Source organism: Fukomys damarensis, unplaced genomic scaffold (genome assembly GCF_012274545.1).
Source record: "Fukomys damarensis isolate Sample0158 unplaced genomic scaffold, DMR_v1.0_HiC HiC_scaffold_33, whole genome shotgun sequence".
In the NCBI taxonomy this organism is placed as follows: Eukaryota; Metazoa; Chordata; class Mammalia; order Rodentia; family Bathyergidae; genus Fukomys; species Fukomys damarensis.
The window spans coordinates 52518854-52532859 of NW_022900945.1; the positions used below are offsets into that span (position 1 = coordinate 52518854).

The 14006-nt window shown below is 44.8% G+C and overlaps 1 protein-coding gene across 4 annotated transcripts in view; it reads left to right on the forward strand.

The window, feature by feature from the left end:
- Pip5k1a (phosphatidylinositol-4-phosphate 5-kinase type 1 alpha) overlaps positions 1 to 10227 on the forward strand; it is a 45042-nt gene extending 34815 nt beyond the window's left edge. For 3 of the 4 annotated variants that reach the window (XM_010616483.3, XM_019206374.2, XM_010616485.3), the window contains exons 10-15: positions 1247 to 1295; positions 1502 to 1586; positions 2741 to 2887; positions 3087 to 3216; positions 8376 to 8421; positions 8670 to 10227. In XM_010616483.3, coding sequence (XP_010614785.1) covers positions 1247 to 1295; positions 1502 to 1586; positions 2741 to 2887; positions 3087 to 3216; positions 8376 to 8421; positions 8670 to 8672 — 460 coding nt within the window. In that variant the 3' untranslated portion in view covers positions 8673 to 10227. The remainder of the gene's footprint in view (positions 1 to 1246; positions 1296 to 1501; positions 1587 to 2740; positions 2888 to 3086; positions 3217 to 8375; positions 8422 to 8669) is intronic. The other variant, XM_019206375.2, reaches the window with a different exon arrangement.
- Positions 10228 to 14006: the final 3779 nt, after the last annotated feature.

Below are 14006 nucleotides of genomic sequence, written 5' to 3' on the forward strand. Positions count from 1 at the left end.
TATTATTATTATTATTATTATTATTATTATTATTATTATCATTATCATTATTATTTACCAAAGATCAAACTTGGGATCTTGTGCTTGTGAGGCAGGCGGCTGAACCACTGAGCTAAATCCTTGGCCTTATCCAGTTTAAAAAAATTTTTAATTTATTTTTGGATTTTTTGAGACAGGGTCTCACTATATAATCCAGGCTGCCTCAGTTCTGTGGTGATCCTCCTCCAGCCTCCCCAGTGCTGGGATCACAGGCCTGTGCTACCACTCCTGGCAGATAATCCAATTTAACTACCTTTCCAGGCTATTGCATGTGTTTCTTCGGCTTGACTTTTTTTGTTGGTTTGTTTTCTGGTGCTGGGGATCAAACTCAGGACCTTGCACTTACCAGGCAGTCACAGGGCCAATGAACTACATTCCTGGCCCTCGTCTTGTTTTATGTTTATGTTTTTTGGCACTGGCAGTGGAACTCACACATGCTAACCAGGTGCACTACCACTGAGCTAGCTACACCCTTAACCCTTTTCCTTTTCACTCAGTTGCCCAGGCTTGCCTCAGGCTTGCTGTGTTCCTACCTCAGTCTCCCAGGCAGTTGGGATTGCAGGGGTGGGCAATTGTGCCTATCCTGTACAATGAATATTCCTGTCCCTCACTTGCCAGTGACGCAAAAACTGCTCTTTTCTCATGGGGATTAATTTACTTACCCAGAAACAGCATTAGTTTGCATGCTGACTAGCACTGCTGTATGAAAAGCCAGTGAATGTACCACAGTGTGTGTTCTTTCTAGCTTTTAATTTTCTTTTTTCCTTGATGGGTGGGGTTGAAGTCGGATCTCACTACTTAGTCCAGGGCTGGCTTTGAACTCACTATGTAACTCTCCATGATCCTCCTCCTTCAGCCTCCTGGTACAGGGATTACAGGTGTGCACCACCACACTTGGCTTTCTCTAGCTTTTCTGTCTTTTCAAAGTTTTTAAAAATTGTTATTGCTGCTTTTTTTTTTTGTGGTTTTTTTGAGACAGGGTCTCACTATGTAGTTGAGACTGACCTGGAACTCACTATGTAGCCCAGGCTGGTCTCGAACTCACAGCGATCCTCTTGCCTCAGCCTCCCAAGTGCTGGGATTACAGGCGTGCGCCACCACACCTGACTTTGGTTATTGCTGCTTTGAACCCTTAAAGCAAAACAAAAATCCCAAAACTATCAAGCACGCTCATTTAAGTGTGTGTGATACAGGTTTTTCTTGACAGGTTTGTTAAGAAGTTGGAGCACTCTTGGAAAGCACTGGTACATGACGGGGTGAGTAGCAGTCAGGAAAGGCTTCCTCCCACTTCTGCCTCTTAGTTCTGTTCCCTCCTCCTTGATTTCTTCCATGCATTTAAAAATTCATTCTGTCTTTTACCTTGCTTTGAGGTCTCTGTCTTGGGGAAAATGGCCCTCACTGTACGGATCCTCTTGCTGGGTGCTCGGTCTCTAACTGTGTAGCCCTCTCTTCTGCTCTGCAGGACACTGTATCAGTGCACCGTCCAGGCTTCTACGCCGAGCGATTCCAGCGCTTCATGTGCAGCACAGTGTTCAAGAAGATCCCCCGTAAGTGGCTTCTTCCAGATGAACCCCCAATGGCTCCCTCACCCCCGCACATTGGGGGCAGAACACTTCTGTCAGGGAGCTGCAAAGGCCAGAGGCCTCTTCCGCTCTGCCTGCATCCCGTGAGAGCTGCTTCTCGTCCTTATGTCAGTCACTGTGTCTGTCCCAGTCGTTTCCAAGTTGCTGCTTTCCCCCTGGCTCTCCCTACATGTGTCATTGAGGTGAGGGCCACTCTTGGGGAATTGGTGGGATTGCAAAAAAAGAGAATGTGTAGTTGTGGTTGTAGAAAGAATCTGTGCCACAAGCTCAGATGGAGCCACACGTGTTCAGAAACAGACAAGGATATCACTGGTGTCTTTTTTTTTAAATGCATATCACGTGCCAAGGAGTTCTGTCTAGTTAAATGGTTAAAGTGTTATTCATTTCTGTTTACTGAGTTTTCTTAGTCTCTTCCTTGGTTTGGAAGTGTTAGTATTTTTTTCAAATCCTCCATGCTATTGCCACTGGCCGATTCTAGTTTCTCCTTCCTTTCTCCTCATCAAAGTCATTATTAGTCCCATAGTGAGGCAAAGGGGACCTAGGCATGCCACACAGTCTGAAAAATCTTTCTTGATTTTTGTTTTTGTTGTTTGTTTTGAGACGGGGGTCTCACTGTATAGTCCAGGCTGGCCTGGAATTCATGGTGATCCTCTTTCTTGCCTCAGCCTCCTGAGTGCTGGGATTACAGGCATGCGCCACCACACCTAGTCCTTTTCTGTTTTGATACATCATAATGTAAATTACCTTGCTGTGTACATAAGTGTTTAGACAATGTAGAGGGAAAGGGTAGTCTTCGTTGTGTTTTACCGGGGCTACTAGTAAAGAACAAGGGAATTACGGAACAGAGGACATCTTGTCAGGTAGAGGCAAAACCATCAAGATTGCATTGGGGGCCGTATGTGCATGTCACCTTTGTTCGAGGCTTTCTGTTTCTTTCCAAAGGAAGAGCGACCTTCCTTCTAAATGGCACTTCCTAGAGCCCATCTTTGTGACAGCCCTTCTCCCTGCTTTGCTCCAGAAAAACTTCGGGTGTGGATGGTGATGACTAGAGTTTGTATCTGTGTCTTGGTGATGGTTTCTGAGGTTGGTGCTAAGTAGGCTCTCTTTCCCTTTTGAAGTGAAGCCCTCTCCTTCCAAAAAGTTTCGGTCTGGCTCATCTTTCTCTCGGCGAGCAGGCCCCAGCGGCAACGCCTGCGTTACTTACCAGCCGTCGGTCTCTGGGGAGCACAGAGCACAAGTGACAACAAAGGCGGAAGTGGAGCCAGGTCAGCGCCAGGGCGGGGGTCCCTGTGTGATTGTGTTTTTCTCCCCTCCCTTCTGAGTCCTAATCCTCTGTGGCCAGGACTTCTCCCCTCCATTTCTATCTAGGAAAAGCCAAGTCACTACTTGTTTTTCCCATTGTTTTCTTTGCTCATTGTCTTTTCTGTTTCATTTATTGATTTACTTCCCTTTTTTCTTTTCCAGATGCCCACCTTGGTCGTCCTGATGTATTACCTCAGACTCCACCTGTGGAGGAAGTCAGTGAGGACTCCCCTGTTTCTGGCCCTGGTCTCTCACATGTAGTTGGAGAGACTTTGCAAGTACTAAATACGAGGTTGGTTCCTTGACCCTTTTCATCATATACTCTCATTCTCTTTTTTTTTTTTTTTTTTTTTTTTTTTTGTAGTACTAGGGATCAAACTCACGGGCTCACATATGCTAGGCAAGTGTTCTTCCACTGTGTTACATCCCCAGCCCTGTTAATTTTGAGACAGATTCTTCTAAGTTGCCCTGCCCAGACTGGCCTCAAACTTAGAAACCTCCCACCTCGGTTTCCCAAGTAGTTGGAATTACAGGAGTATACTCCCATATCTAGCTCTGGTCTTCCGTAATTCTATTTTTCATGGGATCATTTGTCCTCTGTACTAAATTTATGCAGGTTCACTTTCTTAGGAGCTTAGCTTTAGCTATTTGGAAAAGCGTATCCATGCCTTTTATGTTTTTAAGGTGTGTGTGAAGAGTTTATGGTACTCACATATCTCAACTAATCCTTGATCTTTTGTTGAGTAAAGTGAGAGCTCTCAGGGTTTTTTTTTTGGTACCAGGGATCGAACTTGGGTCCTTGCGCTTGCAAGGCAGGCGGCGGAACCACTGAGCTAAATCCCGAGCCCACTCAGTTTTTTTGTATTACCCCTCACATATAAAAGATTATCCCAAAACTCACTGCCTTCAAATAACAAACTTGCATTATGGTTTCTGTGGGTCAGGAATCCAGGCCCACCGTGGTTGGGACTTCTGGCTCAGTCTGCCATGAGGTGGCAGTCATACAGTTGGCCAGGATAGGGTCTTGCCTGACAGCCCAATCGAGGGGGTTTCCTTCTCGGTTCATTGATGTGGTTATTGGCATGATTCGGCTCCCAGTGGGTGCTGAACTGAGGGCCTCAGTTTCTAGGTGGCTCTGTGCTGGGGCCCTTCCTTTGCTCTGTGACCTCTCCACAGGAGAGCTGGCTTCTCTCACAGTGAGAGAGAATGTTCCTGAACAGGAGTCACAGCCCCTTTATAACCTAATCTCAGCATTGACACTTCTTACTCATTGATGCAGTCTACCTTCAAGAGGAAGGAATAAGCTGTGCATCATGGCGCACACCTATAAACCCAGCACTCGGGAAGCTGAGGCAGGAGGATCACTGCAAGTTTGAGGCCATCCTGGGCTACATAGTGCATCCAAGGCCAGCCTGAACTACATACTGAGACCCCGTCTCAAAAAAAAAAAACAAAAAAAAACCAAAAAAAACACAACCACGAGGCAGGAATGACATGAGGTTTCCATAGCAGAAGCTGGGATGATTGGGAGCCATTTTAGAATCTGCCTGTCATAGTCTGCCCTGGCTCCCAGTGATGCACATCTCTGTCTGCAGATTCATGTGCTCTCTCCCAAGGTCTCCAGAAGTCATTCAATTATTGCATTAGCTCAGAGCTCCACATTTTGTTACCCAAATCAGGCTCAACTCTGAATAAACTCTCCATGTAGAGTTCCTCAGTCTGAGGCCCATGAAACTAAGAAGAGGAGCTTTCTTCTCCCCTCACACCAGGCATCAGTGTGGTAGGATAGACCTTTACTAAAGTGTGCACTCAGTGTACTAAAGGGAAAATGAGGATGCTTGCCTGGTCTGCAGGAGGTTTGGGTTAGAGTCCCAGCACCACCAGAAAAAGGGAAAAACACGAAAAGAGTTGTGGTTTTGGTTTGTTTTTTTGGTGGTATTGGGATTGAACAGAGGGTCTTTACACTGAGCTACATCCTCAACCTATTTATTTGATGGTGGCATCTTTTCTTTTCTTTTTTATTGGAACAGAGTCTCAAAATGTAGTTCTCCTTGTAGTTTAGGCTGGCCTTGAATTTCCTGTGTAGTCCAGGCTGCTCTTGAACTCCTAGAAATTATCCTTCCTTAGCCTCCTCAGCACTGGGATTACAGGTGTAAACCATCATTCTGACACTTGAGAGTGTGTGTGTGTGTGTGTGTGTGAGAGAGAGAGAGAGAGACAGAGAGAGACAGAGAGAGACAGAGACAGAGAGAGACAGGGTCTTGCGAAGTTGCCCAGGCTGGACTTAAATTTAAGATCCTCCTGCCTCAGCTTCCCAGAGTGTTCACACAGAGAGATCACAGGCATGTGCCACCACACCCAGCTAGGAGTTATTGGTTTGTTTGTTTGTGGTATCAGGGATCAAACTGGGGTCCTTGGGCTTGGGAGGCAGGCACCCAGAAGCACTGAGCCAAATCCCCGGCCTAGGAGTTACTGATTGATTAACTATTCCAAAACCCAGGAAATAGGGTTTCTTTGATTAGGTTTTAAAGTGTGAGGACAATTTTTCATGTCTCTTAGTTTCACACTTCACATAATTCAGGACTCTAGATTTTGTCCTGAATTTTTCTCTTTTGTGGAAGCTAGAATGTGTTTGCGTGTAAGTCGTTTTCTCAGTCTGCTTCCTTCCAGTAGATTTGGTGTGGGGAGTGAGATCTGGTGTTCTCTTCATTTTTCAGTCTGTCCCTTTTGGTCCAAACTGTCAGTGTTTTTGCTGATAAAACTTCCTCATAGATTTTACTTCCTGCCTGTGATTATCACTGAGATTCACTCCATGGACAGATGCATACTCATAAATATCTTTTTGATAAGCCCTCTACTTTATAGATACCCTAGTTCTTCAGTTGAGAGGTTCTGTGAGACCTGTACATGATCTTTGTCTGCTTTTGCATTGCTGGTTGGAATTGAAACCAGAGCTTCACACGTGCTAGGGAAGTGCTCTATGTGTGAGCTACTCTCAGCCGCTCTTGTTTGTTTGTTTGTTTGTTTGTTTATTGGTACAGGGGATTGAACTCAGGACCTTGTGCTTGCGAGGCAGGTGGCAGCACCTCTGAGCTAAATCCCTGTCCCTTGTTTTTTATTTTTAAAATGTATTCATCTTTATTTTGATAGTACTGAGGATTGTATCCATGGCCTTTGTCTTAGTTACTTTCTTGTTGCTGAAACAAAATACCTGACACCCAAAGTTAAGAGGGGAAACATTTCTTTAGCTCACAGTTTGTAAAGGTTTCAGTCCATAATGGGCTGGCTCCAAAGGAGACCGGTATGGCATATAGCCATTGCAGAGGAGAAACAGTTCATGGTGGACAGAAGGTAGCAAAGCAGGCAAGAGAGAAGACAGGCCTCTTTCTGTCCCTTAAATTGTATCTGGGCTACCTGGATTAGGGAAGTGCCAAACCAGTCAGTGGGCTGATTTAGTAATCACCTGGCATTGCACCACAAATCAGTCACACACTTTAAATTCAGTCACCTCTGAAAAAGCCCCCACCCATGACTTCATGAGTGTTCAGGAGAACATTTAGACACAAGCTAACAGCTTTCATGCTGAGCTGCATCCCTTGCCCTTTTTTGGTCTTGAGACAGGGTACTCCCTAAATTGTCCAGACTGGAATCAGATTTAAAGATGCCTCAGCATCCCAGAGTCTGGCATCACAGGCATGTGCCGCCATGCCCAGCTCTTTTTCTGAGGTCTTAATGAAATGTCTTACAGTCATACCCTTATCTTCATCTTTGGATCCTATTTTCTTGACAGTGCCCTGGATTTGATCTTTGCTCAAGATTTTTCAATTTTAAGGTTGAATATGGTGGTGCACACCTGTAATCCCAGCAGTCTGGGAGGCTGAGGCGGGAGGATCACAATTTTGAGCCCAGCTTGGATCTCTTAGTAATTTAGTAAAACCCTATCTCAAAAAGAGAAGGAGAAAACAGCTGAGAAAGTAGCTCAGTGCAAAGACCCTGGGTTTCAGTCCCAGTACTATTTGTTTGTTTTTGAGATAGGGTCTGGTTGTATAGCTCAGGCTGGCCTGGAACTCATGGTAGTCCTCCTGCCTCAGTGTCCCAAGTGCTGGGGTTACAGGTGTGTGTCACCACTAATCCCTAATACTTCTAAAAAAATTAGGGAGTAGCCATGACTCTCAGATCTTTAATTATGCTTGGAGCCCCTACCCTGCCCCCACCCCATTGCCAGCTTCCAGCCCTTTAATCAATTTCACGATATTAAATATTAATCCCACCCCCGAAAAATTTTAGCATTGATTGCCCTCTGGTGTTCAAAATTTTTAAATATTTCTCAAGTCCTGGCTTCTTTTTGTTTACTGTTTCTTTTCTTGTTTTCCTTCTTGTTTTACTATAAACTTCGAGGAAGTGTAGGTGGTAGGGCTGGCAGGCAATAGCTTAGCGTGAGAGCATGTAGTTAAGCATGTGTGAGGCTGTGAGTTCAGTTCCTGGTACCTCCACCAAAAAAAAGGATGAGACACCTTACATACTTTGTTTAGAAACCTCCTTAGCTAGGTCCCTTAATTCAGTAGGCACATAACTGCATTTTTAAAGTGAGGTGTGGTGTTTCATGTTTTGTAAGGCCAAGGCAAGAGGATTACAAGCTTGTGCCTGGCCTGACCTACATAGCGAGTTCAAAGCCAACCTGGACTACATAGTGAGATTTTTGTCTCAAAAAACAAAAAATAGTAATAATAAGAATAAGATAGGGCTGGGGATTTAGCTCAGTGGTTCCACTGCTTGCCTTACAAGTGCAAGGTCCTGAGTTTGATCCCTGGTACCAAAAACAAACAAAGGTAAATTTTAAATATCTTAAAGGGTTAGTCATGGTGGCACATAGCTGTAATCTCAGCTACTTAGGAGTCTGAGGCAGGAGGAGTGCAAATTTGAGGCCAGCGTGGGCAAATTGGTGAGACTCTATTTCAAAATAAACAAAAAGTGGTGAGGGGCACCGCTCAGTGGTATAATGCTTGCTTGCTCATAAGGCCTTGGGTTTCATCCTTGATGCTGTTTTAAAAAAAAAAAAAGGCTTTTATTAAAACAATGTGCTTTTTAAATCCAGTAGCTTCTTTTTTCTGAATTCTGAATTGATTCTTAGGGAAAATGTGAAGAAACAGTGTAAGATTTGACCTTACAGGAAAGTCCTTTTTTTTTTTTTTTTTTTTTTTTTTTTCCATTTTTTTTTTTTGTACCAGGGATCATACTTGGGCCCTTGCACTTGTGAGGTACATCATACATCTTTTGTGTGTGTGTGTGTGTGGTTTTTTTTTAATAATATATCTTAATTCCCTTTTTTCATCACCTTTTCTTTCCCTCCTTCCCCTTTCCAATCATCTTTTGATCCCTTGTTAGGGTTTATTGAAAGTCCTTTTTTTTATCTTCTCATTCTTTGCTTTGCTTCTTTTTTCCTCTGGTTAGTTTGGCGTTGGAGAAGCTTGAAATTACAGAGGAGGAGTTCCCCCACGTGAGTGTCCCGGTGTGCAGGCAGGGAGGCTGTCGGAGGTGGGCAAAGGGAAGCGGGCAGTGGACAAGGTTAGAGGCCTGGGTGGCCCTTAATCGTGGGTTTTACCAATTTGATGATTTTGTAACTCATCTTTGGAAGATGAGGATGAAATAGAAGAAAGTGTCTTTACTTTGCAACCTAAGTTGAAGTTAACTTGAGTTCCATTCCCGCCTCCTACTTCCTTAACTTTGCACCTTTTCCCTTCGCAGTGAGCGACAAGCCTCAGAAGACCGGAAACAAGACCCTACTGTTTCTGTGATACCACGTCAGCCCTTGCCCGGGAATGCTCCGTTTTCTTCTTGGTCATCAAAAACAAACAAAAAGGAATTGAATGTGGAGCTAGGGAGCTCCACCGCCTTCATGAGGAGGAAGCAGTTCTTCCTCGTCCTCTGAGTGGGTGTTGGTGCCCTGGACAGTTGAGGACAGCAGCAGCCCTTCCACTCCAGAAGCGGCTGGCACGGAGTTCTGCTGGGCCAGCCTCAGCTTCCACGGCTAAGTTTCTTCAGACTCCCATTGTTTGTACTGGCAGGGCTTGCTGGACTTTGGCTCTCCTGCCGTCGTGCACCTTTCACCAGGAGCTGGACTCTCGTTTCCTCAGGACAGACTGCTGGTACACCATGATCCCCTGCTCCCCTCTGGTCGCTGGAGGAAGACCCAGAATTGTAAAGGGTTTTGGGGGAATAAGGGTGTTTAACCATTTCTATCTCCCTTCTTTTTTCTTTAAAAAGGACAAGAACAAAGAGCACACAGCACAGTTTCAAGCCAGTTTTAAGTCAGAACTCGAAAAGTCAGGTACCTGCCCACAGGGTTCCCACAGATGAGTCCCGGGGGTTGTGAAACGGAAATGTGGCAATTGCTCTGCCGGCAGCAGCTCCTGTCACCTCATAGGATGAGGACATTCTTAAGGCTGCGGGATGAAAGGAATGGGACATGGGGCCATCTTTGCCCCTTTTGTTAAAACTGGGGCTGCCCTGGGCTAGGAGGTGAGAACTCTTCCCAGACAGGACCACACTCACTGCCAGGCCATAATGGTTGCTAATACTTTGCAGCTTGAAATGTATTCTAGTCATTTTTCTAAATACGAAGGTTTATCAGATGAATTTTAGACCATCCTTCCAAGGAAATTTCTTCTTTGTTCTTCCTGTCTTTTCGAGCAGTGTCCTGCTATTAGTGGAGCTGAGGTGGACAGAGGCCTGTGTTAGTGAAGCGAGGCAAGGTTCTCTTCAACTCAGGGGAACCAGCAGACACTTGCCTCGGTGACTTCATGACTGTGCCCGTGCTCTGTTTCTCTCTGTGCAGGGACTTTGAGAGCCCTCTCCTCCTGGTCTGAGTTGTTGGCTGTCCATCCTATCGGTCCGCTCTTGTCAGGAGAAGAAGGCGGCCTGGCGTCTGAGGCAGGCTGTCGGAGTCCTAGTCTCTCCTCCATCCCACTGTACCGTGGTAGTAGGTTAGCCTGTACCCCAAGTAACTGTCTATATTAGACACCCCAGCCAGTTTCTGGCTCCCTGTCTTTGCTGCCGTGTTCTTTTTTACAAGAAGAAAAGAAACAATTCTTGCTATTTTTTTTTCATAATTTACTATTTATGACGTATTTAAGTGTTTTATTCAGGACAGAGTTCTGTAACTGGTGGGAGGGAATATTTGAGGGAGGGTCTTAGGGAAAGGAATGGGGACTCAACGTTTTTATGAAGTGTTACTATTTGCCTCCACTTTGTATTGTTCAGAAATGGCAAATGCAATTTAAAAGTAATAAATATCTGGTTTTACTGTATTAAACTTCCATCAGTTATTTGGATGATCTCCCTTTTCTCCTTTGTTGTACTCTTTCTTGTTCAGTTTTTGTCTCTTTGGTATTGGGGGTTGAACCCAGGAACTCGAACATGCTAAGCCAGTGTCCTACCTCGGAGCTGCACCTCCCGCCCTCTCACTTCCTTCTCAGCCCATCTGCTGCACCTCTCACCCAGGCTCCGCTTCGTTCAGGCGTCACTTCCCAACTTCCCTTCCTCCCGCGTCAGTCTGACTCTGGCTCTCATTCCTTCCTTTCCAGCCACTTCACCATGATTTAACAGGGATTTGAGTCAAAAGCTCAAAGTTTACTCAGGTTTAAAAGGAAAGGAAGGTGGAAAAGCAAGCTTGATGTTGGCTGCCCATAGGTTCCTTGCTTTTCCTTCTGGCTGTAGGATATGCTAAAACATGAAAATGGCTTTTTTCCATGAGGTTGAAACTCGGCAAAGAAAGCCAGGCGTGGGGCTGGGGCTCAGTGGTTCCACTGCCTGCTTCGCAAGCGTAAGGTCCCAAGTTCAATCCTGGTACAAGACAAATAAAAAAAAGCTAAGCGTGGTGGCGCACACCTGTAATCCCAGGACTTGGGGGGCTGAGGTAGGAGGAGCAGTGTGAGTTCAAGGCCAGCCTGAACTACACACTGAGACTCTGTCTCAAAAGGAAAAATGAAAGTTTATTCCAAGTTAGGGAACCTTTTGAAAAGCAAGTTCACTAAGCATTGTTCCTTCCATGCCACTGTTCCTGTCCTGTTCAGGTCATGGTTACAAGTATTTATGTAACAGCTATGTCCAAGGTACTTGGAGGTTGAAAGAAGTGATTGGCTTCAAGAGTTTATAATATCTAGGGGAGAAACATACACAAATACATTAAGAAAAATTAGATGTGCTACTGCTAAGGATTTAAGCTCTTTGAAAGAGTGGTACAAAATATAAAAGTAGAAGGAAATTAGAGGTTACTGTGGGCTGCAAATTTCACTGCAGCACAATGACCTAGGAGCATGAGAGTGGTCTGTCTTAGGGAAGACACGGTGGTAGGCACATTGTGCTAGGTATGGGGGGAGGTATCAGAAATGCTGCTGCCAGACAGAAACTTTCACTTTATAGTGTAGACAGTGGGGAAACATGGGATATTTTGAAAAATATTAAAATAGTTCAGAGCCAGGAGGTGTATTTAGTGGCAAAGTGCCTGCCTCACATGTGAGGTGCTGAATTCAATCCTCAGAACTGGGGGCAAAGAAGAGAGACCAATCTGACTGTTCTAACAGGGTGGACCGAAAAGGCAGACCTGAGTGGTACGCGTGGGCAATGATGGGGTGGCAACAGGAGACAGCATGAATGCTGCAGAGAAAAACAACTTTGTGCTGGAAAGAGGATTGGAGGAACTGAGGATCCTCAGGTCTTTTGTTTGTTTGTTTTTCCTTTGATACCAGGGATTGAACTCGGGTCCTTGTGCTTATGCGGCAGGGAACCACCAAGCTAAATCCCGGGCCCAGGATCCTCAGCTTTGGTTTGACTTTGCCCACAGGCTCAGCCCTCAGTGGTTGTTTTGTCTTTGTTTTTTGAGACAAGTGCTCACCATGTAGACTGGGCTGGACTCCTACCTCAGCCGCCTGCTGGGATCACAGGCATGCAGCTTCGTGCCCAGCTAGGCCTGTCCCTCAGGAAGGCTCGGTAAGAGAATACATTCTTCCGAATAGAAATTGGATCTGAGTGTGTTTTAGGCACAAATGGTCTTTGCCAGCCTGTCACTCCCTCTTCAAGGCATTGCAACTCCGAAAGCCCTGCGTTAGATCCCTTTCGTCGTCCTAGTGTCCCTCTAGTGGTCGGGGGCAGCAAGCATTCATTCTGGAGCTGTCCACTAATTTAGATTTAGATACAAATGCATTGCGTCCGTCACTGTAAAACTTCTATACAAAGGGAAGTCAAAATCACAGGATGATGAAGCTGGAGATCCTCACCTGGCCTAATGTATTAAGCATGTCATCAGTTACTCAGGCATTCACGTAGTTGGAACCGCATTCATTCTTTAAACATTTTAAAGATAGGCCAGCTGAAACAATTCCAGATTAAATTAATACTTTGAGGCCGGGGGTTTAGCTCAGTGGCCTCCTGCCTCGCAAGCATGAGGACCCGAGTTCGATCCCTGGTACCAAAAAAATAAATTAATACTTTAAGATTTTCAAGGACACGAAAAATCAGGTAATTATAAAATCTTCCGAAGTCATTTTAAAATTCACTATGATCATGGTGGCCCACACCTGTGACCAATGCATGTTGGAGGTGGAGGCAGGAGGATTCTGTGAGTTCAAGGCCACCCTGGGCTACATATGAAGACCCTGTTTCTAAAAGTAATTTTTTTGGCTGAGCATGGTGCATTCCTGTAATTTCAGCACTTAGGATGCTGAAGCAAGAGGGTCTCTGTGAGCCTAGGCTCCATAATGAGACTGTCATAAAAAAAAAAAAAAAAAAAAGAAAAAAAAAAACAAAAACACACAAACAAATAAATAAATAAATAAATTTTTACCGGTGGTTCTGGGTATTTATTTATTTATGCTGGGGATCAAACTCTGGACTTTGTGCTTGTGAGGAGGAGGCAGCACCACTGAGTTAAATCCCCGACAATCACTATTTAAATATTAAAGACAGTCTACATAGGAAAAAGGATGATCTTTGTTGAGATGTTTAATTTTATACAGGGGAAAAAATGTGCACATATACTATTTAGTTACGATAGTTGGGGGTCCAGGGATTTAGCTCAGTGTTTCTACCACCTGCCTCACAAGCATAAGGACCTGAGTTCAATCCCCAGTACAAAAAAAAATAATAATAATAATAAAAAAACTTTTTGAGACAGTGTCATTACGCAGCTACAGGCTGGCCATAACTCTCAGCAATCTTCTGGTCTCAGCCTCCTGAGAGCTGGTGTGTGGGAAACGTGTGCCACTATTTCCAGGTTTTTTTTTGTTTTTTTGGTACCTGGGATTGAATTTAAAACCTTGACTTTTGAGGCAGGTGGTAGCACCTCCTGAGCTAAGTCCTTGGCTTTTTTTTTTTTTAATTATGGAAAGTTAGTGAACTGCCATAACCCTTCAATAACTGTCATCATAAATACTGCCGATTTGATCTGTACTTTGTACTGCACCTTCATTTGCTGCATCTCCAAGGATTAAGTTAATCCTAAGCATCATATCCTTTCACCCACAAATATTACAACATATGATTTGAGATACGGACCTTCCCCCTCACCGCCATGCTGAGGATCAAATACCTAGTGTCTGTGCACGCTGGGCAAGTGCTCTGCCACTGAGCCATGCCCCCAGTCCTGATAAGACTCAGCACACACACATCCAATGTAATACTATTCTCAGCCTAAAATCAGTGTTCAGAGTTTCCAAATTGTCTTACAAATAGGTTGGGTATTGTTTTGTTTTTGTTTTTTGGGACAGGCCTTGAAATGGAGTTCAGGCTGGTCCTGAACTCAATATGTAACAAAGGCTGGCCTCGAATTCTCCCCGTCCCCCTGCCTCAGCCTCCCAAGTGCTGGCATTACAGTCATGCGACACCACTCCTGGCATTACAAATAAGTTTTTGCTTTTGTTTTGCGGTGACGGTTATTGAACCTAGGGGCGTGCCTGGCTCTAGAGCTCCTTTTTTGTGTTACCACGTTAACCCTCTTCACTACCCAACTTCCCTCTTATTTTGGCTGAGCCTACAACTCCCAGAATGCAACGCGAAGATGGAGGCGGGACCAGCGTGCCGAACCGA